We start from the raw sequence: 22712 nt of genomic DNA, 5'->3' as shown, positions 1-22712 counted from the left end.
ATTAATCTTTTTTTTAATTTTGGAAGGGATAGAAACCTTCATGCTTGATGGCATAATTCAACCTCTAATTACTGGGGGCCAGGAGGAAATTTGTTACCCAATACCTGCCTACTGCAAAGTTTCTTGTACCTTCCTCTTATTAATTGGTACTTCTATTCTGTTCTGTTCTATATAGGTTTTTATACTGTGCTCATAACCATAGTATCTGAGTGCCTTCCAGTAGTGCATTAAGCAATGTGACTACATGTCTGGCACGTGTTGTTCTCTCCTTCTCTCCCCAAAAGGTGAAACGTGTGCTAAGGAGTGTCTTGTGGTAGGGTATTAGTAGTAGTAGTAGTATTTATAAATATGCCTGTTGCTATGTGTTCATATTAGACAAAGCAAGGCCAGAAAATGTGTCTTGCACTTGGCCATTCTCAGTGCCAGAACTACATAGACCACTGGTCTGATCCATGATGGCAATTCTTAGATTCCTCTTGGCTTCCCAATGGCTCAATTATTGCTAGTCTTCAATGGGAGTTTTATCTGAGAGAGGACTGCAGAATTAGGCCATTGTTTTCTTACACCTGAACATCCTACTTAGTGTTTTCTATCTATTATCATGATGTAGCACACACATCAACAGCTCACACTATATTGTCATATTTTCTTTCAGCCTGCAGGCAAACTCTTCTCTCCATAATACTCTGCTGATCACCCATATAAAGTGCAGATCACCTATAAATTCCCTTTCTAGGGTCAATGGGAATTTTGTAAATGGAGCGAGTGCAGAAATGGTCCACACGATAGATTACTTTTGAAATGTCCTACTATTGATAAAATCGTATGGTGCATATCCTTGTGTATAAAACACTCCTACCTCTGGATGCAACTCACCCTTGTGCAGAAAACGAGCAGAAAACCTGTATGCCCCTTATGCCCACAAAATATAGCTTAAGTGGTACATGGCCCTTGTACTGGCCCTCTGCACAGGAGCAAATCTCTCCTACCCTTTTTGCTGAATAGAGTCATCATGATGTTCTATAGTTCAGGTGCTTGCATAAAAAAGAAGAAATCATCTTGTACACAAGTAGTTAAGTAGAACTTGGCTTGGCCTCACTCCATATGACTGTATTTAAAGTGCAAAATAATTTTTGCATAGAACTTGTTAACGGTAACTGAAAAATATATTTGAAGGGGTTTTTGTTTGTGTTTTGCTTTCAGATTTAATAATTTTTTTAAAAACCTTTGCATTTAACAACTAGGAAGAAAAACAAAATCTTTTTATAGTATTTCCAAATAAAGACAACATTGGGGCAAAATCAGGCCCCACATTCCCTGCCCTCCATTGGCACCCTATATCCTACAGAAGCTCCATGGTTCCACTGCAAGCAAGCATGCAGGCTCTACAGAGGCCATGCAGAGAGACTCACAGCCTTTATGTGCTCTTTGATGCTTTTCCTCCACTATAAGATGAAGAGGACTTTAGGGAGTAGGTTAGAGAGAGATCTGTCCAGGGAGTTCATAATGACATAAATACACTGGCAAAAATTAGTGCTGCATAAGCAACCATGGAGCAGACCCTTCTTTCAGGTCTTTGAAGAAACCCTTCATCATATCAAGTCTCCTTTCGCAGGTGTCATTGGGTCTCAAAAAGACTATAATCATTGGGATCCCCCAGCAGTCTTTCCAAGATCCAGCATCCTGATTATCACATTTATAATGGGACGTGGGGGACAGAAAATTATCCTGTTTTCTTTATCTGGGCTACAAGTGTCCCAGCCTAGGTTTCTCACTATGACCATCACCAATCAGGATTACTTATTTCTTTTTTTCTGGTGGCTACTTTTCACCATTCAGCTCATAGTCAGTAGTTTGACCTCTAACCTCCCTGGGTTGCTCTTTTTCTTCTCTATATAATCATCTATGCTACCTTCTGCTTTGCTTCCTTCTGTCTTATGGAGAGCAGAGTATCTATTTTGGATACCAAGGTTAAATGTGTCTGTATTTCTCTCCTGCTTTTCCTACCCCCTTTCCTCCATGATGTTACATTCCGCCTCCTCTTATTTGCTCCTCTCTCTTCTGTTTGGTTCAAACTCTTTCTTTCTTTCTTTCTTTCTTTCTTTCTTTCTTTCTTTCTTTCTTTCTTTCTTTCTTTCTTTCTTTCTTTCTTTCTTTCCTGTTGTTCTCTTTGAGCTAAGATTCCTGTGCAGCTGGAAGTACCTGTGTGATCCAATTTGACTCCCTTTTATATCTTTCAGTGATTTCATCTGCTCTTCAAGCCCCTCCACTTTTTCTTCCACTGTAGGAATCAACTTGCAATTCAGATGTATGTATCCTGCATGGTCTTCATTCATAATTGGGAGCACTGCACATACAGCACAATGGGTTACTTTGGAGTCTTTGGTAGCAGTTTTTTATAGCATTGTTGCTTCTTCCTTCAGGATAGTGTCTCACTTGTTAGAACCTTTAAATAACACAAGATTTTGCAACACTGAGAACATCACACATGGCCGTCTCCAGCTCACTGCTACACTAACTTTTTGGCTGATCTATATTAATTCTTTCCTTTGCCACTCACTATGGCATGGTTTCCCTACTCAGCATTTACTGTAACTGCCAGTCAAAGTACTGCTCCCTTTTTGCTTGCCCTCAGATTGTTGCTGTCTTACTGCGTTTCTGGCTTTGGATTAGTCTTTTGCTACTTTTCCTCCGGTTAATAAATTGTCCACAAATTAGCTATATGGTTATGTTAGTGATCCTGTCATGTTAATGAGCATGTTAACTAACTGGCATCAAACCAAACAGATTTGCTAATAAGAATTTTGCTAAACATGAGTGATGCAGATCACGGCATCTGACAGTGGAATATCACAAGCAACTATTTAAAGAGAGGGGTCCCAATTTTCAGTATGAGTATCTCTGTAGGTTTTCCAAATTCCAAATTCAGACATTTAAATGGCTACTTGAACTCATACAACTAGAACTTGAGCAACTAGGGGGAAATTCATCACTGTGCAAAGAGCCAGCATAAGACCTTTGCATTAAGTCCCACTGTAATTCTGTTTTGAGGACGTAAGTGGTGAACAGGCCTTGCGCTAGTCTCCTGCATAGGAATGAATTAGACCCTTGAGTACCAATTGCTCACCCAAGTGTGGGCTATGGATGTTCACTCATAGTGTTAAATTGTGCTCAAGGTGTATCCAAACGGGTCAGTGTTCAGGCTTCACAAATGGAGAGAATGAGTTAGATGCTGCAGAGATGCAGAGCTCAGTGGTTTAGGGAGGGATAGTAAGCTAAGATTGAGAACTCAGGTCTTGTCCTTTTTGACCCAGGAGCAACTAGTTAACTTCTCTTTGCTCTTTAATTTCAAATTCTCTTTCCCTTAATCTTCCATTCGGTCTGTGCATCTGATTTACCTGGTACAAGTGAAACACTAGAGAGAAAAGGCTGGTTTGGTTTTAACTCTGCAGATTAACTCCGCTCCTGCTAGAGCAAAGAAAGTGCTTGAGCTCACCTCCTGTGCACTGCTGCTTGTGTTGAGCACGGGCCTGGAGGCTTTATGCAGCTTCTCCAACACCCCTACGGCAGGCTGGTGCAATATCCACCATTGCAATAGCAACCTTCCCGCGTTTGGCACTCTGCACAGCAGCTGTAGCACAAGGTGGCAGCCGAGCACACAAATCATTTCTTTCTGTTTGCTCCTGTTGTTGTCATGATTTGTTAGGTACAAAGGCAGGAGGCTGGCCCAGCACAAGTCGGAAATAGAGTGTTTCACCCCAAAAGGGAGTATGGGAAATGGTGGGAGAGCTACAATGAGCAGGTAAGCATACAGTGGAGTGGCCTGGGGGCAGTGTGATATGTCTGTGAGCAAGAGGAGCACCTCTGGGACAGTGCTGGCCCAGATCCTCTATCTGTAATGACTGTGCATCCCGTATAGTATGTCCAAAAGAAAAAAGCTTGGCCACCACTGGTTTACATGTTATGTTTGATCTGCAAAAAGGCACCATGCTCATTTAGGTAATTAGAACCACTTGTCATTCATGATGTTGTCATAATATGGGGCTCTTGTCAAGAGAAACTTTAGACCCCTGGCCAGCCCATTAGAAGGAAACAATAAGCAATGGTAATACAGAGTCTAGTTGTCAAGTAAGCAAATTCTGAGTTCTGTCTAAATGTGGGTCATACTTTATATAAAGGGTTACATTAATAAATAGCTTCTAAAGGATTAATGAAGAGAGCTAGTTGGGAAAAATCGATGGAACAGTTTACTGTCAGAATTGAAATGTTTCATGGGAATGTATTGATGACAACAAAATTTTTGATGGAAAAGCTTCACAATTATTCAAAATCAAAATGGAGCATGACTTAATTGTTTAGTTTCATTTCAATGTTCTTGTTTTGTTTAATTCTGACTATTTCGCTTCATTTAGATTTTCGCATTTCAGTACATTTCATTTTGACATTTATATTAAATTTTACTATTATATTTCTATAATATGTTTAATATTATAAGTATATTCACTGCGAGTCATATTTTATAAGATATTATAATGTTTTGACATTAGTGAAATGAAACGTTTCAATGATTTCCGCCCCCCCCCATATTTCCCAATCAAAATGTTTCAAGATTTTTAATTTTCATCCCAGGTTGGGACAAAAACAAATACTGAAATGTTGGAATTTCCCATGGGATGGAAATTCCATTTTCCGACCACCTCTATTAACATATGATTAATATGGTCAATGTGTTACAGGCGAGTAACATATGTCATACGTGGTTATAAGCATATCGGTAGAAGGTAGCATAGATGATTATAAGCCATGATAATAAACAACTTATTGACCTGTTAGATTCTATTGCAGTCTATAACAATTTGATTTACCACTTCTTAAAAGATGTATTTAACCCTTTATAAACAACTTAGAAATGTAACCTTAACATAATACATAACCAAAGGGGTGAACAAAATTTACCTTTGGCTTTACTGATTTTTGTACCAGAGAGCCATCCTGTAATTGCAGGAAGGCATTCCAAGATGCACACAGCATGATGTTCCCCTTGTGCTTAACTACGCTCACTCAAGCATACAAGGCATGTGATTATAACATTGCACACTCTGGGGATCCTGGCTCCTTAAATAATGTCAGCACCATTCGTTCACATGTGGTTGTTCGAAATTTATCTACACCTGCTGTTTGTTTGTCAACCTGTCTGTGTTCTGCACTCTGTTCTTTGGGGGTATTTTTAACTTCCATTTCCTGCAATTAGATTTGTTTTTTCCTTAAAAGCAAGTTAGAGTCACTGAACAAGAGAGAATTGAAGAGGAAACAAGTGCATGTAAATGTAAAACAATTGTATTTCATTGTACATAGTTTAGTTCCCCTTTTTACAAATACTTTACACATACATATATATAAACTACATGTATAAAACTATATATATATAAACTCTCCCTATATTTTATATCTTCACAGTGAAGAATCTATGTGCATTCCAGAGTATAATCCATCTGAGCCAAGTAGAGATGAGAAAGAGATTCCTGTGAAAGATGATGCCCTAATAGTCAGAAAGACTGGAAACTTTATCAGTGTAATACTTCTATAGCAAGACTGTCATTCATAAGACCTACTCAAACAGTTAAGAATATTTGTTGTTTAAAAGATATTAGATTTGTATTTTATGGCTGTGTTTTGTTGTCTCCAGCCATACTAGCCCAAGCTGTGGTTCTATCAGCTCCCAGAAGCTAACTAGAGTTGGAACTGAATAGGATGGGAGACTTCCAAAGAAAACATAGGTGCTGCAGAAAGCAGTGTAGGTGGTGTTCTTCCTTTTCAGTAAGTATCAAACCCATATTTAGAGGCACAGTGATGCTTGAAGTCTTGAGGAAACATAGAAACAAGGCTTTGATTATTTTTGGATGATTAATATATCCCATCAGATTTTTTTTTCACAACCGTAGGGGGCACTGACCAAATTATAGTTACGTCTTTTGGTTTAAAATGCCCCATGTCATTTCAATTACACATTGTTCACTTCTAAAAACTCTTGTGTGGTATTGCTACCGTATTCCAAACTAGATGTGGGTACATTTCTGAGGTTGATGAATTATCCTTATATTTGCATCCTGTAGTAGGGGTTGTGCTTCTTCAAGATGGAAAGTGCTATATAAATGTTAGCAGTTATTATTTTTGTGTTACTGTATGCAAGTTACTCTATATGTAAGGGGAGTTAATCTGTTCTGAATCACATACAAGCATCTTTCACCTACATCACATAAACATCAATTATGAAATGGAATGTTTTATGAGGCTGTCAAAAAGTAGGAGTCTTGGTAGCATTGCTATGATTTAGAATTTAAATTACTGGCTTAATTAAATGCAACAAATAAGAAGCTGATTAATAATTCACAAGTGATTTTTCCAATGATGACATAAATCCCATGTGAATAAATGTCTCTGCAATAATATATCAGTCAAGCCATACACTCTAAATTACTTCCATGCTAGATACTCTGTGCAGACTGAAAACAATCAGACTGGAAAAATTCAAGACGAGTCTAGAGACTGAAAACAAAATCCAGATAGTGCTAAATCTTTCTCCCTGTTCTGCATGATGTGTGTGTGTGTGTGTGATTCTCATTTTAGAGAGATGAAATGGACTTTCTCCAGTTTTACTCCAATAGATATTATACGTGGTGTAATGTAAGGCCCATTAAAATCAAAGGAGAGACTGCCACCAATTTCCATGGGCTTTGCATCAGGCCTCAGCTAAACAGGGATGAAGAACTGTAGAGAATACCTAGCTACTGTAGGAAGTGCAGCTGATGGTTCGATAGTGGAACTCTTCTCTCTCTGAATCATACTGACTCGAGGTGATTGAGCATTGTGATGCTGCAAGTGCCATATTTCAGACAGAAAATAAAACACAGGTCCTGACCACTTGTGTTAATGAGCAGCCTCAGGGTAGCCTCTGTAAGTGAAGAAAAATGTTAACTCTGGGGTTCTGACCCATTTCCAGCTTGGGTAATTATATTAGTCCTACTAGAAATCCCCAGGTAGTTTCAGTTAGATACCATATACTTAACTTCCTGTCCTAAACAGCTATGTATTGTTAAAACAGCTGCTGTGATTTGCCTCTGTGGTTTGTATATCTATTTATAATTTGCTTTGGGTTCCTTTGGAATGAAAATTGCTCTGTCAATGTTGGCTGAGATTTTCAAATCTGTTAAGTTATTTGGATATGCAGTTTCCATTAAAATTAGCAGGAACTGGGTGTCCAAATCCCCCAGGCAGATTTAAAAATCTCAGCTATCAGTTCTTATAGGCAGAACCCTAGAAGTGTGCAGAAGATTGTACAAGCTTGCCAGCATAGCAAAGAGTCTGACATTTCCTGGGGGTAAATTGTGAGGCATCTTACTACCACCTGCCCTGAGCATGAGGGAGCCTTATCTGTGGCTGCTGTGGATTGGTTCTCCAACTCCACCAGCCTTTGGCAACACAAGCACTGCCTTCCAGGCCTCCGCAGGCCCTGCATTATCTGTACAGGTCAGTATAGGTCCTCTCCAACCATCCCTCCAGAACAGCCAGGCCCTGTTCCTCTGCACACTCTCAGAATTCATAGATCCGCTACACACCCGCTTATCAGTTACACCTCAGTATCACTACTGTGCTCAACTTCATGTATCTAAGAGCTGTTACAGTAAATACAAGAAGAGGTTTATTTAACAAGAACAGAGACTTGAGAAGAAGCAAGTAGAAATAATGGTTACAAATAGTTACATATAAAATAAAATCATAATGTACTTTCTGGAGCCTAAATGGAACTAACCAGATATTTCCCTAGGCTAATGAAGTTTAGCTGACTCAAAGTTTTTACCATGGTTTTCAACCAGGCAGGCTGTGACCCTTCTTTCATAAGACAGAACATGCTGGCAGTTTATCTCCTCAGTGAAAGATAATTGGATGTCCCTTTGCAGTCTTAGGTATAGTTCCAATGATCCATTGTCTTGTAACCAGGGCTTCCTCCTGCTGATTTATTTCTTTCTGTAACTTCCCCCTCTGGAAAAATCTCACAATCCCTTCCTTAGCATTTTGCTCAGATGGTATATCGGCACCTATTGTGAACCATACAATACTCAATTTACATGTAGCCAGAAAGATAGATAAACATCTCTTGCCTGATTCTAGCCCCAAGTTGTTGGCCTTGAGAATATATTTTTCCCGTATAGATACATAACTTCTTACATGTTATCTGTAAATACATGTTGCAATGATTAGGAGGACCAGTGTGACCCAGGCTTTCAACAGAGACCTTACATGGTGCTTTTTGGTGAATTAGTGTATAGATACCAGACCCAGGGTATCTCTGTTATGGTGTCTCTTCCTCGAGGTCCCTGGGTCTTGAGGAATAATATGAACAAAGTTCCTTGTTCAGTGTTAGAAGAAAGCAACTCTTTTTTATTCTTTGCCATTGTCACGTGACAGATCTGCAGTCAAAGTGCAATGGGTGCACAGCTCCTCCAGGAACACAGGCTAGGACAAAATGGATGCTTGCTCTGTGTCATTCAGTGTTTATTTCCAGTCTGATTTGTTTGGTTACCTCTTATCTCTACAAAGCACACAGTGTAGGAGTCTTTTAAGCTGTGTGGCTTGATGGATCCGTCACTAGTGAGCTACTTATGCACAGTGGAATTACAGTGTCACTGGGGGAAATAATGACGTGCCTATTTATTCACTTAATTTGCTGTGTTTAATAAAGCTGGTCATTAAAATCCTAACCAGCCTAGATAGGATGTGTCTTTACACTTGCCATCACTGCTCTCCTGCTGATTGTTCAGAGGCAGCTGGAGCTGTCAATCAGGATGAGCCCAGGAGTTCTGCCCGCTAGTATCTTGCCAGAAATGTCTGCCTTTGCGGAGGTGAATAGATTGCTCCATTCAGACCTCTCCACTACTTCAGCCGTGAAACACATTGTTCTTCCATCCTATTTTCCTTCTGTTCCTTTCCTCTTCCTCTCCTGCTACTCCCCCAATTACTGCTCTCTCCTCCTCCGCAGCTGGGGAAGCTCAGTGGGTGGGCAGCTCCAAATTGCAGCTGTGGCAGGGGACCACCCAGGTTCCAGGTACAGGGGCTCTCTTTTCCCCTCAGCTTCAGGCCCAGCCTGTGTCTTCAGCTCGCAGGTCCCACAGGCTGTTGGAATTTGATGAGGGGGACTCTACAGAACAGCCTCCTCAAAGCAGCACTCAGCAGGCAGCAGCAGCTGAAGAGAACAGGAGGCCTGGCACTGAGCCAAAATGCACTCAGTCCGAGACTGATCCCAACAGCAGCTCAGCTGATGCAAAGTAAGATCACCAGCAGTAAAACCAGGCTCATCCACCTGCCAATGAGCACACGCGATTAAGGAGGACAGGTGAGTAATGCCAGTAGAGGACATCAGAGGTGCTCCTCCTCTATCCTGTGCCCCATGACCTCTCCCTCCTCAGAGGTACTGTTTTGAATATGGCTGTAACACATGCAAGCAGGCCTCATCCCTACACTTCAGGGAACCCTGCTCAAAAGTGTGGTTTGAGCCTAGCTAAAAAAAGTAAAGGGAGCCTTAAAAGAGGCATATCAGATGAGCAGTGATTACTCCCACTGTACGACTTGTGTGGGTCTTCCTTCAAAAGTGATCCCGAGTGTTCCAACGTTTCATTCAATCTAAGGAGGGAGAAAAAAAAGAAATTCCTCATCTCTTCTTCCCCTGGACTTCCACACTTTCTTGGGAAGACCTTTGTCTCAGAGAAGAGGGACTCCTTGAGCCTGATTCAGAGAAATATAAAGCAAGATCCAGGGCACATTTCTGCCCAACCCAGTATAATAGAGTAATTCAGAACAAGGGTAAAACTGATAGATAGCAACCCCCCAAAGCCATCCACACCAAAATTCCAAAGGAATATAGAAATATCATCTTTACAGTGCAAATGGCCAGGATTCCTCTGGTTGTCCACCGAGTTGAGGGAAATGGACATTGCTGGCAGTGCCGTTTTCTAAGAGACCAAGTGGACAGAAAGGTTAACATGACATTCTTGAGAAACTGTACATTCTCTATAGGCTCACTGAGGCTGTCCATATAAGCCACTTAGTTAACCCAAGTGTCTGTAGCATTGTGCAAGAAGTTGGATGGTTTGTAGTCTTCGAAGGATAAAGGAACTTGGGCCATTTCAAAAAAATTTCTATCAACCTGACATTGCCAGTTGCCCAAGTGACCAGTGCCAGGACACACACATAAACTCCAGTCAGGGAAAGTCAATTACTAGATAAAGTAGTTATCTTTATCTGGATAATGAATAATATTATTCAGCACTTTTTCAAAGAGAATGATTATTTAGAGAGGTCTTTGAAAAGGTGGCAGCAGAGAACTCTGAGAAGGGACTCTTGTTATCAGTTTTCTTTGCATTTGAAGAATCCTTCTTGGCAGAAGGGTGGAGGGGCCTCTGATTAAACAGATAGAATAAGACAAAGCCCTAACTCCATTAGTTGCATAAAACAATATGATTATTTCTGTTCAAGTCTGTATGTGGGCACACTAGGCTAGGAATAGAAATGGCTAAAAGTCAATTTAGGTGCCAACCTTAGCTAATTGAGTTTTCTCCAGAAACAAGACCATCCAGACTTACACTTGCACTAAAATAGCTAAAGCAGTTTTAACTAAGACCTTTTCATTTCCATGAAAGTTTGTGTGCAGACCACAACTTTGTCAAGACTTGGATAAGAAATCTAGAATAACACCTCTGAAATCGGCAAAATAATTTCGGATTTTCAACAGTGTAACTGGGGACTGAATCTGGTCTGTACAGTTTTAGGCAGCATTTAAAAATATAGTTTCATTTTATTCTGCTTTCAAGAAATGTATAGTTTTAAATGTGTAGCTCTCTGTTTTAGGTTGTCTCATAAACATGGAATTCCATGGGTTTTATGTATATTTACATACTGTAGCCAACAGATGTTAGTAAGAAAATAAATGACTTATTTTCAGCTTTCACTGGTGTACAATAAATTACCCACTGTTAATAAGAGAGGAAGACAGTATATTCACACAGTACTACTAAGAGCATTTCACCAAATTACTTATATCAAGCTCAAGTAATTCATGGGAATGACAATCTTGCTATAAAGTTAATAGAGAGTTTCCAGTTTATGTGACTTTCAGTATGTTTCCTTCTCATTTATCCCCTCACAAAGCACAGTCACTGCCCTCATGCTTCCTTTGATAATTCTATAATGGAATCTGACTAAAAAGCATTACACATTCTTTTAGATATCAAGAAACACAAGGAGCAAAACAATGCAGAATTCAGTTACATCAACAAAAACAAATGGCAAAATAATATTTGCTAAATTAGTAAACAGAAAAGGTAGAGGGGAAAACATTCATGTGTATTGGCTTCATTTCTGGGTTTTTTTTCCTTTCTTGAAGACATTGGTTTACTATTCATAAATTAAAAAATATTGAAAGCCCAGTTAGAAGATTAGAAAATAAAGAGTGGAAGAGAATAAGGAATGTACACAAGCTATTGTTCTACCAGAATATGTGGACACATCTAGAGGGAAGATGTGAATGTTAGGGACTTCAAAGGCCTCATTTAAAGCCTTAAATTTCTTGTACATGTTAGGTCATGGTAAGCCAAACTGGCACTGTCTTGAAGTTTGCATCCCTGCATTATAATCAATGACCCATCCAGTGAAGAACAGCAGAACCAAAAGATTTGCACAACAGAGTAGCATATTGATATATATTCTGTACTCCACAAGACATTTTGGCATTCATTTGGAAGCTGAAGAGTAAATATACTGTCCCTATGAGAGAAACTGACAGGAAGCAAAGTTTCTTGGTAAGAAGAATCCCTGATCTAGAATATCACTGACCAAAAGGTTCCCATCACTCAACAGAATATGCCATAGTCCGGCCCAATAAATATAAACAACTGTTTGTTGTATTCCATTAGCAGGCATCATGGTCTATGTTGTCCATGTTTATCTATTTATTTCTCTATAAAGCATGTATTTTGTGGTATGATTTAGTTAACTTGGCACTATGTAGTTGGAATAGGAATTGAAAAGGTGATATTTTAATCAATCCTTCCCCTCCACTCCCCAATCCAAGGTGCATCACACAGCCCTACCAAACATCCCAAAGCCCTCAAAAGATAAAAACAAATTACTTTTACAGAGAGATTAGCAAGATCAGTTCTTCTTATGACAATATTAATTTTGCATTAGGTGATAGAATAGGAATTAAGAGTAGCAGGATATAACAGAGAACCTGGATGTCTGAAATTAATGTTCTAATTATTGCTGAATGTACTGTTGTTGACTTTTCATGTCTGGGCTTTTTTTTTAATGGATACATTGCTATCACTTGGTGCCTGCTAAATTCAGCTGGTTATAACAAGGGACTTGAAATAGTTAAGGGCCAACCCATTCAGTCATTCCTCAGGAAAATTCCATAAGTAGCCAATGTTCCCTTTTTTAGCCACAGATGCAGCTAGGTTGAGCCCTTACGTCTAACCCTGTGTAAGGGGCAGTGCACAGCTGCATCAATCAGGCCTGGCCCACAGAAGGAACTGGAACACAAGAGCGTCACAGCTGCTCCATGAAAGAGTTAATTTGCTGCTGAGGCTCTCCCAGGTGAAAATTACTTCTCCCAGTTTCTCTCCTCCTCTTCTCCTTATGCTGGCTCAGCTCTTTACTCCCAGCCCCACCCCTCTCATTCAAGACTCTGTCAGCTTCAGCTGTCAGCAGGGCTCAAGAAGTCTACTTGCACCTGGTACAAGCACAGTAACCCAAGAGGCTATGCAGGTAGATGGAGGGGGGATATTACTCCTATTACTTTCTCTTTATGTCCCTTCACAACCACATAAGGCTGGTCAGGCATCTGGCTGTTAGTTAATAGGAATCATGTCAGGCCCTTTGGCTTAAAGGAGCAGTTGCTAGTTATGAATCAGAATGACAGAACAGTGAAGAGTAGAATGGATCAAAGTTAAGGATAAGAATGGGCTGTTTCTTCTTGCCCTGTTTAAGGTGCCACACATTGGTGTGTCACCCCTGGTGCAGCAGAGGGATGGAACCATAGATTAGGTAAACATGAGTCCTTCCCTGTTCCCTCCCTCCTTCCTTCAACGGGCTAGTGATTTGCTGCTGATCCATACTAGTCACACATTACTAGCCTCCTTCCTCCACCCCATGAAAGCACAGCTATTCTGGCTGGCATGCTGAGGGTGGTGGGGGAGAGAACCAAAGCTCCACTCACTCCCCACCCCCTTGCTAGGAACTGGGGAACTGTAGGTGCACAACATCCACTTACTTGGAAGACCTGATGTCCAGTGAGCTATGTAGGAGTGCAAAGAGGGCTTGCAGGAGTGGAAATGGAGTATAATTCCCCCTTATGCAGTTATGCACCCACACAGGTTATCGGACAGCCTAGCCTTAATTTGCTTCCAAACAGCTAATACCCTAGAGGTTTAGGTTGTGTTTGTCTGTTAGAGTTTGTTTGTGGTTTAAAAAAAAAAAGGTGTCATAGTATGTCATGTTACATGATCAACTGTATCTCCATATATCGTAACCATAGATATGAATCTACCAGAAGGAGTTCTTTTGTTCACACTCACTAGAAAGTTTTTAGATCCCTGGAAGAAACAGTGAATCAATAGCAACTCCCTGCAAACTGCAAGCACCCTATGAAGCTCTATACAAAATTCCCATTGTTCTAGTACTGCAAACTATTTCATAACAAACTAAAATGTTGAAGTATAGTCACTTCCAGCTTTAATACACACGGTTTAAGATAATTTGTTCTAGCACAACCAGGATCTCAAATTTGCTTGTCTTTCCAAAACTGTAAATGGTTGTTGCAAATATTTTGGAAGCCAAAATAACTTGTTAAAAAATCCGTTATTTTGTATATAAATCATGCCTGTATGTAATTTTGTATGTATGGACCTATGTTTTTATTGTGGACATCATTTCTTAGTCACATTCTGTTTTTCTGGAGAAATATTACCACTGCTTATGGTCTTTTTTAATCCTGAGAGCCACAGGTGAATGTATGGGAGTTTTATGGGCATGCCCACGCACTCGCCCATGGCCAGTCTGACAGAGGCGGAGAAGAGGTGAAAGGACAGTTGCGTACTGTGTGTGAGAGAGATCTGGAACCCGCTCACTCTTATAGGGGGGTGTATTGGTGCTCGGGAGACTCTGAGCAAACAGTAAGGGGAGATGTCTCTATGATGAGGGCCTGAAAAGAGATCAGTTTTGGAGGAGGGGAAAGCAGGATGTTGCCACTGTTTTTCACTGTCTGAAAACTCATCCTGCCATTGGGCCAGAAAAATGGCCCTTGTACAGTTTGTGGGTCACTTACTTCCCTCAAGGACAATCTCCTGCTCTGAGCTGACCTGCAATTAAAAATCCTGGATGCATTAACTGAGTGACATACCTGACCCAAGCCTGAAAATGAAAACTGCCCACCAGTCTCAGTCTCCTGCTAATGTCACTGCTTTGATGCCTCCAGAGCGGATGCATCATGATGCATTTGTGAGTTTTGTTCTGAGACCGAGGTGAGCCGTAAGGGGAAATTGCCACACTATTATTACACAAATGTCTATAATACAAGTATCAGAGCCAGGCTGGCACCACTTCATTTCTCCTGTTCTTCAGTGATGTTTACAAGGCAAGAGACCAGTTGTTATTTTCAGCCTCTGCTCAGACAAGCTGGACAGGTAATGCCACTGGGATTTTTAAATACAAGTCAGCAGCTTCTTCAGAAAGCAATATATAATCAAATTTCACTTGACCAGGCCAGATTGTGTCTGCCCTACCTTGCCAAGCAGTATGATCTTCTTGTTTTCCTAGCCTGGGATTACCTGAGATTAATACACTGAAGAGTCACTTTGTACCCATAATATGAAAGAAGTAATGAGAATTTATTTGTTGTGGAAGTTAATTCACCAGGTTATTGTAATCATTGCAAGACGAGCATCCTTGTAGCAGGTTGCCACTTGTAACCTCTGCTTAACTGGTGCGTGCATCAGTGCTTGTTCTTTTCCGTAGCAGAATATATTGTTTTTACCATCAGCTTTACAACACGTCTGACGTATACGTGCCAGAATGTCAGCTGTCCCTGTTTGTGATTTAATGAGCTAGTTAAAGGGAGTCATTGCGATTAAAAGGTAAATGTAAGCCAGCATCTTCTCTCATTTTCATTCGCAGCTCTAATGGAAAATCGGTCACATGGGCCCAGAATGAGAAGAGCCGCAGCAGGGGAGCGCACCTCTGGCAAAGGCTCTCAGTCCACATCAACAAAAAGGAGAACCCTAATCAAACCGCCGTGATCAAGCCCTTTTCGAAGAGCACAGACAGTAGCCGACATAGCAGCAGTGCCACATTTCCAGAGACCAGTGCCAAAATGCTTTATGACGTCTCAGAAGCAGAGGAGCAATACCCAGCTCAGTTCCAGCCACAGACCCCCTCGCCTATCAGCACGGTGAGCCACAGGACTGCCTCCATTAGCCGAACAGATGACGATGTCCCCACATCCCAGACAGAACGTGCCCAGCGAAACAGTTCCTCCCAAGGTTCTCTGATGGAGCAAATCAGCAGTGTGGTCACACGCTTCACAGCCAACATCAGCGAGCTGAACTCTATGATGCTTTCAACAGCCACACCGGGAGCAATGGTGGCCACTCCTCTCTGCTCTTCCTACCTGATCCCAAGAGAGATCCAGCTTCCTACAACAATGACCACTTTTGCAGAGATCCAGCCGCTCCCTGCCATTGACGTCAATGGTGCATCGCAGTCCGCTAGAAAACCTTCATCTGGCAGCATCAAAGAAGGTACTTCGGAGGCACCAGCGGTGAAGCAAGATCTTGAGGAGTTGATGGCTTTAACTCCTCCCTCACCTTTTAGAGACTCCATTGATTCTGGGAGCACATCTCCCAGCTCTCCAGTGTCAGAATCAGCTCTTTGTATCCCATCGTCCCCGAAGTATGACAAGCTTATTATAAGAGATTACTCTCAAAGTTCTTCTTCATTGTGAATGTAGTTCAAGACACCATTGGATCTCGACAGCTGCAAGCAGGTAGAGCGGGAACAGCCAAGCCTTCAAGATCTCTAGTGTTTACAGAGATACATTGATAGGCATTGGGTCATCATGTAAAGAATGGAGGGGGCAATAGAGAATTATTCGATAAATGGAAACATCAGAATAATTATGCTATTTTAAAGAAACAAAACTTTGAGCAGATTTTCGTGGCCTTACAAAACATGGGCTTTTAAGAAACACTGCATCTATTTTTGAGGGCTTATAAGGAGTCTGTTAAATCAGTTACATACCAAGTGCTTTGCTTTAGTATAACAATGAACTGTGTGTAAAATATATGAAAAAGTAGACTGTAAGCGACTGTACAATGTTTTCTTTATTTACTCCGATTCCTTACCCAGAAGTGAACCTTGATCTATTATCAAGAATAGAAGACCAAACATTGAATGTACATTTTCTAACAGACTCAAAATCTGGCACCAATGTGTCAGGCTCTTTTTTTTCTATGAAGATCTCAAAAAGCAGTAATGTATGTTTAGTAACTACCAAACTTTTGCTGAAGCGTATCATGCTGGTGATACCCTACATGTAGATAATAATAAACTGCAGCTTTGCAATGTGTGACTGCAATATGGAGGGCTTTACAAGTGACTTCTCAACCTACAGATTTGTTTATGAAATTCTCTTCTATAAGTATTAAAAGTTCAATTTATTAACATTGGATACACCTTCATAGCAACAAAATGTGAGGATGATTTCCTGACTCTTTCACCACATTGCCAGCCAACGATGGAGTAGCAAAAAAATATTTTCTGGAGTACTGTTTTGTAATTCCCTTATCAGGACAAGTGTTGAGGAGCATATTCTGTTTCTAGCAGTATTATTGAGCTATAGCATTGCTGCATTATGAAATTAACACATTTTTATGGTCATTCTTATGGTAATTTTGCCAGTTAAAATACCATACTTATTCAGGCTCCCATATCCTTTGTTTTTAAGGAACAGGTAAACACTCTATGGGTTTTCTCAATTTTTATAAAGGTAGATAACTGAGAAAGCAGTCTGGATTATGATGAAGGAATACTATCAATGGAAGGATTGTCATGATCATAATTTATTTATGAAAAAAACCCTGTATCAAAGTCTGCTTAGAGGTGGCTTAGCTACTCTTCAATAAGCAACGATTTTAACTCTAGTTAGCTGCAGATGCATTGCAGCTATGAACTGTGACAAAAGAAGATTTTCAAAGCAATACAGAGTATATGTTCAAAAAGGGGGATCTAATGAGATACAAACCAACATAGTCTTTCTTTGTTTCTTAGCAGCTCATAGAAGAGGCGAGGGAATTATTGACATTTTTTTTCCTGTATCAAAATATCTACTAGTACAGTTTAGTACACTTCATGTTGTCATGGCATTTTTAAATACATGCAGGAAGAGATTTAAAATTTGAATAGAAGCAAAATAATTTTTGATAGCTATGTTGAAACAATGCATATTATAAAAAAAGAAAAGGAGTACTTGTGGCACCTTAGAGACTAACAAATTTATTTGAGCATAGGCTTTCGTGAGCTACAGCTCACTTCATCGGATGCCATATGCATATTATAATTTGCTTTCTCCCTTCCCTCTCCCAATGACACAGCTATCCTCAGGTGCCAAAATTTTGTGGTTTTTTTCTTATAAATAAGGATAGTATGAAGGGGTGGGTGATTTACTGTAATTCAAAGTCAAGTTGATGCAGCCTTATATAGAAGATAGCCTTATGGAAGAGAGCCTTGGAATAAGGCTGCTGTGTATTATTTTTTAAACTCACTAATCTTATTTCTTTGCAGCTCTCAAATACTTTTCAATCAAAATGTATTTTTTTCAGGCATTTTAAAACAGAAAAATTTCATATGATTAAAAAGTGAAAGCACATTTGTTCATTTCAGCAAAGAGTATTACTATTCTATTTTTAAGTGAGCTCTGTCGTGATTTTATACCATACATCCCAATTCTCCATTCAATTAATTTTTTTAACAAAATATCTGAATGAAAGCACTATAAAATAACACCCTCCCCTAAACCTGATCCAGTACTTTTTGCTCAAGGAATAGTAATTATTTATTTAACTAACTGCCTGTGTCTTATGAGACACAGACTTTTTAAGTTTTCTTGGTCCATCTGGAAAAATGGGCATTTCAAATCAGGAATACAATATATATGTTCTTAGTAGGGACTCTAAACCTCTATGAAACTATCTGAAATATTGTACATGGAAGATTTGCAAGGTACTATATATGTTTTCCTTTAACACAGAGCTGCTTTCATTCATGGATAGTTTAGGTGGGTTGTTTACCTGTATTTCAGATGGACTGTATTATATATTAAGTGCCCTCCCCTCCTTCCACCTCCCCTCCACTCCTTAAACAAATGTGTCAGTTGTGTAGCCTCCTTTCTCATGCTGGCAGGTACTTACATAATTATCCCTCAATGGGATTGCTTGCATGAGTAGGTGATTACCAATGTGAGTACGGATTGTACAAGTGGTCCCTTAAAATATGTTGTTAATCAGTCTTCTTTAAGAAAAAAGAAGGAGTAAGAGGGGAAGGCTATCAAATCATGATACAAGATAAATAATGCATTCACTGTTACACAGCTCCTAAATCAAAATTCTGAAGAATCATTCAGTCTAACTGGCCATTGTTGCTGTTCAGAGTTTGTTCATCTTTTTTATATTGCCAATAATGCATTCATCCCTCAGTTTAATGGTTGGGTACCACTTCCATCTATTGGTTGATTAGGACCCTAACATTATACTAGCCATCTTTTAAACACTCTTTGCTTTGTCACTAAGGATTCATTTTCCTTGTACTCCTGCATGCTCAAGGAATGCAAGACTGACCCTATTGAGATAGTACTTTTCTTCTCTGCTTGACTTCCAAGACTTTGATATCTAATCAGCAACGAAGAATAGCTTGTTATTAGTACTAGGCATGGGATGGCAGAACACATTTCGTTGGGCAGGCTGGTCCTTGGGAGATTTACGTGAATTTTATAGAGAGAGGAGAAGTTCTTTGGGAATAATGAGGAGCAACACAAAGGACTTAAGCATTGGAAGAGTCAGAGGCGTCTTTATGGAACTGTAGGGTCCCAAGCAAGAATCCAGAGGATTTGGTGGAGGAAGGGAGAGAAATTGGGGGTTCTAATAATTATTTTCCTTGCACCACTAGTGTACTAGATTCTTTACAGGGAGATGTGAAGACAAGGTTCTCACCTGGAAGACCTCACAGTATGAATAAACAATGTGCAAGTAGATGATGGGTTACCTTCCAGTTCTGCTGCTGGAAAGGAAATTGTTTACACTGCAGGGAAAACACTAACATTCTTGACAGTGAAGACTGCCCCAAAACCCTACACTTATTCTGAAGGCCGGCCCTAGGAGAATGCAGGTCTGAGCCCTCTCTGGAAGCCATGCTACTGAAATAAAGTGAGCAGATACAGCAGACCAGTTACAAGCATCTGTGTAAAGTGCTAGAAAAAATGAGGCAGAACTGTATTTGAAAATTGACTGTTTATTGTATGACTTTGGAGATTTATTCCCTCCTATTTCTCATCTAAAAATATCTAAGATACTTGGTGATTGGCCTTCTATAGATATCTTAGACCAGAGGTTCCTAGATCATGGTCCATAGAGCACTTGCTCATGCCTCCTGAAGACCTGGCTAATCACATGGTGCTGGCTCCTTCTTCTGACTTCCTGCTGTGAAACAGCATTAAAAGATAGCTAAAAATATGTTATATACTTTCCTTAACTTACTTGGGCAGATATGCAATTGCTATGGTTGGTACAGGAATGTTTGTGATCACAAATGGGAGGGGAAGTCGTCTATGTGAGTGTGATTAGGAGGAAAGGTGATCCATGAGACAATTTCTGGATCACCATGTGGTTCACATGAAAACATTTGTGAACCTTTACCTAGAGAGCAAAAGAGACTAGATAGAGAACATAGGTGCAAATGTTGATGCCTGAGAGAAAATTATCTTTATGCTCATTACTAGAGCCAGATCCTACCAGACAGAAAGAGAGAAAATAGGGGAAGATTTATCACAAACGCCAGTTTCTGAGAGAAATCAGATTACTGTGCTTGTGATGAGTAATTATGGCTAGATCATTATCTCAACAGACACCAGTGGAAATCCACTGAGGTCTTACTCCAGGTTTACATCAATGTAAATGAGATCTGAGACTAGCCATGGCCAGTGAAGTCTAGACATTGACTGTTTATTCCAGCAGGGTATGGTAGGAGGAAAGAGGTTTCTTAAGATTTTGCTTGATCCATACACCATAAATAGTTGATTAGATTAATTCTTAAGAGAACTCTTTTAGTTCAGTGGCTAGAACCTTCCCCATGGATTTGCTTTACCATTTACCTAGCAGGTAACCCTATAGACAAATAAAATTGTGGTTGGAAATGTCAAGGGTTGTGCGAATAATTTATCCATAAGTAGAAAACAGGTCATGGCTTTACTGTTGTTTCCTGATTCCCAGAAAGAGAATTAAAATGTTTCCCCAAGAGTCATATGCTACACTCCCAGGATGTACGACACATGTTGGAACTTTGACTGAACTACCTGAGGTCACTTTTTTGCCACAGCTTATCATTACACCTAAGCTGTTAAAATCTCTGTAGTTGCCATTTACAATTTTATACTGTGAAAAGAATAAATAACTACATAATACAGATCAGTGAAACATAAAGGTAAGTAAGAAATTCATCTCTTTGATGACTTGGTATACGTGGTTGGTTTTCTCTTGTCTGAGCAACGACAGTGCAAACTCTAAATAATAAACAGCTGAGTCACTCTGATCTGCCAAATGGGAATAAATATACTATGTATATTATATGTACTGATAGGATTCAATGGCAGCTGCTGGTGGTATTTGTAATTTGAACTCTATATAGAATATAGATGTTTTAGAGAGATGGTGCCAATTCTAAAAGATTTGTGTGGGCTATAAGTGCTTGTAATTATTATTATTATTTTTATTTGTTAATAACTTATTATGAAAATCTGGTTTTAAACATTCTGTGAGTTTTTGTCCCTTTCTTATGTTGCTGCTTATACTATTAAAACAATAGAGAATGTAAAATTATTTTGATGTGAACTAAAAAAGATTTTTCATAAAATTTAACATTTTTATCAGCTTTGGGTTTTGCGGTCTACCTGTATAAATGTAATTTATTTTAGCATTTAAAAATACATTTGCTTGTTTCTCAGTTGTCTACATCATGTTATAGTTGATGTTTATGTAAAGTCAGGTACTTTTTGAACAGTATTAAAAAAATCCTGTGATATGACTTAAACTTTGATTATTTTTAATAAGATATTATTCACATGTTTTTCTGTGGATCAAGTGAGCCAGCATACTAACCGTTTGAAGGTCATACAAATGCCCACATTCTGCAAAGGGCCAACCCCTCCCCACACACACACACACACAACACACATATGCACACAAGCATGCATAATTCACAAGGGTGGGTTGGATTATCCCATTTATAATTAGCAATGTTGGCCCTGATCCATAGATTCATTCATAGATTTTTTAAGGCCAGAACAAATCACTATGACCATCTAGACTGACCTTCTGCATAACACAAGCCATGAAATTTCACCCAGTAATTCCTCCATTGAGCCTGCATTTTGTTTCTGAGCTTGAATATATTTTTTAGAAAGACATCCAATCTTCATGTAAAGATTTCATGGAGGATCCACCACAGATCTTGGTTCCAATGGGCAGTTATCCACGTTGTTAAAAAAGTTGTGCCTTGTCTTATCTCTATCCTAAATGTATCTAGCTTAAGCTTCCAGCCACTTGATCTTATTATGCCTTTGTCTGCTAGACTAAAGAGCCCTTTCCTCTTAGAAATCTTCCACGCTCCATTCCAAAATTCCCCTCTCCGTTACACCAGTGCAAATCAGGAATAATTTCACTGAGCACAATGGAGATTGGTACCAAAACAATGTAGGCTCCCGTTCTTCTGAGCAGGGCCTAAGTGAGATGAGAATCAAGCCTGTTATTTTCTGGACAAGTTCCCATAAAGTCTATTGGAGTTCTCTCTTTGCTACTTAAGGTTGAAAGGGAGGGTTTTCAATGGCACAAAGGGCATGTAGGCCTCCAACTCCCATTAAAAATCACCCAGCTGTCCTTTGTGCCTTTGTTCAGCTCAAAAAATTCAGATCTCAAAGTAAACAATTCCACTGCAGGGAGAAATTGCTTCCAGAAAAATACACTGTTACATTTTAAATTGACAGTTGTTTAAAAAAGTAGGAGAAATTTTAGCCAAGTCAGCCGCATGCAGTTGAAGGTATGCACGTTTTATACACAATGGGTTATTTCACTGAATTATATTTGTTTGCTATAATGTCTGGTAGACACACTTTCTGTGGAACACTGGCTTACTGTCCATTTGTTGGAAAAAAGAAAACCTACCTCCTTCTGATGGCAATCTCCTACTAACAGCTCTTCTGCTCCTGATTTGACACTAGTATTAACTGGGTGCCCCACTAGAGAGGCTAGTAAATGACTTCACTAACTTGAATCCTGTAGTTATTCTAATCATAACAATATCAGAATTCACCACCCTTACATGGAGCTCATAGAAATATT

General features: G+C 39.7%; 1 protein-coding gene across 6 annotated transcripts in view; it reads left to right on the top strand.

Moving 5' to 3' along the window:
* The window catches only part of GRM5 (glutamate metabotropic receptor 5), a 367684-nt gene extending 346285 nt beyond the window's left edge, over positions 1-21399 (top strand). For 4 of the 6 annotated variants that reach the window (XM_038378328.2, XM_038378350.2, XM_038378319.2 and 1 more), the window contains exons 9-10: positions 3707-3802; positions 15226-21399. In XM_038378328.2, coding sequence (XP_038234256.1) covers positions 3707-3802; positions 15226-16051 — 922 coding nt within the window. In that variant the 3' untranslated portion in view covers positions 16052-21399. Of the gene's footprint in view, positions 1-3706; positions 3803-5457; positions 5620-15225 lie in introns of all 6 variants that reach the window. The other 2 variants (XM_043504133.1, XM_038378367.2) reach the window with 2 other exon arrangements.
* The last annotated feature ends 1313 nt before the right edge of the window (positions 21400-22712 follow it).

Source organism: Dermochelys coriacea, chromosome 1 (assembly GCF_009764565.3).
Source record: "Dermochelys coriacea isolate rDerCor1 chromosome 1, rDerCor1.pri.v4, whole genome shotgun sequence".
Taxonomy (NCBI): domain Eukaryota; kingdom Metazoa; phylum Chordata; order Testudines; family Dermochelyidae; genus Dermochelys; species Dermochelys coriacea.
This window is presented reverse-complemented; position numbering and strand designations above follow the sequence as displayed.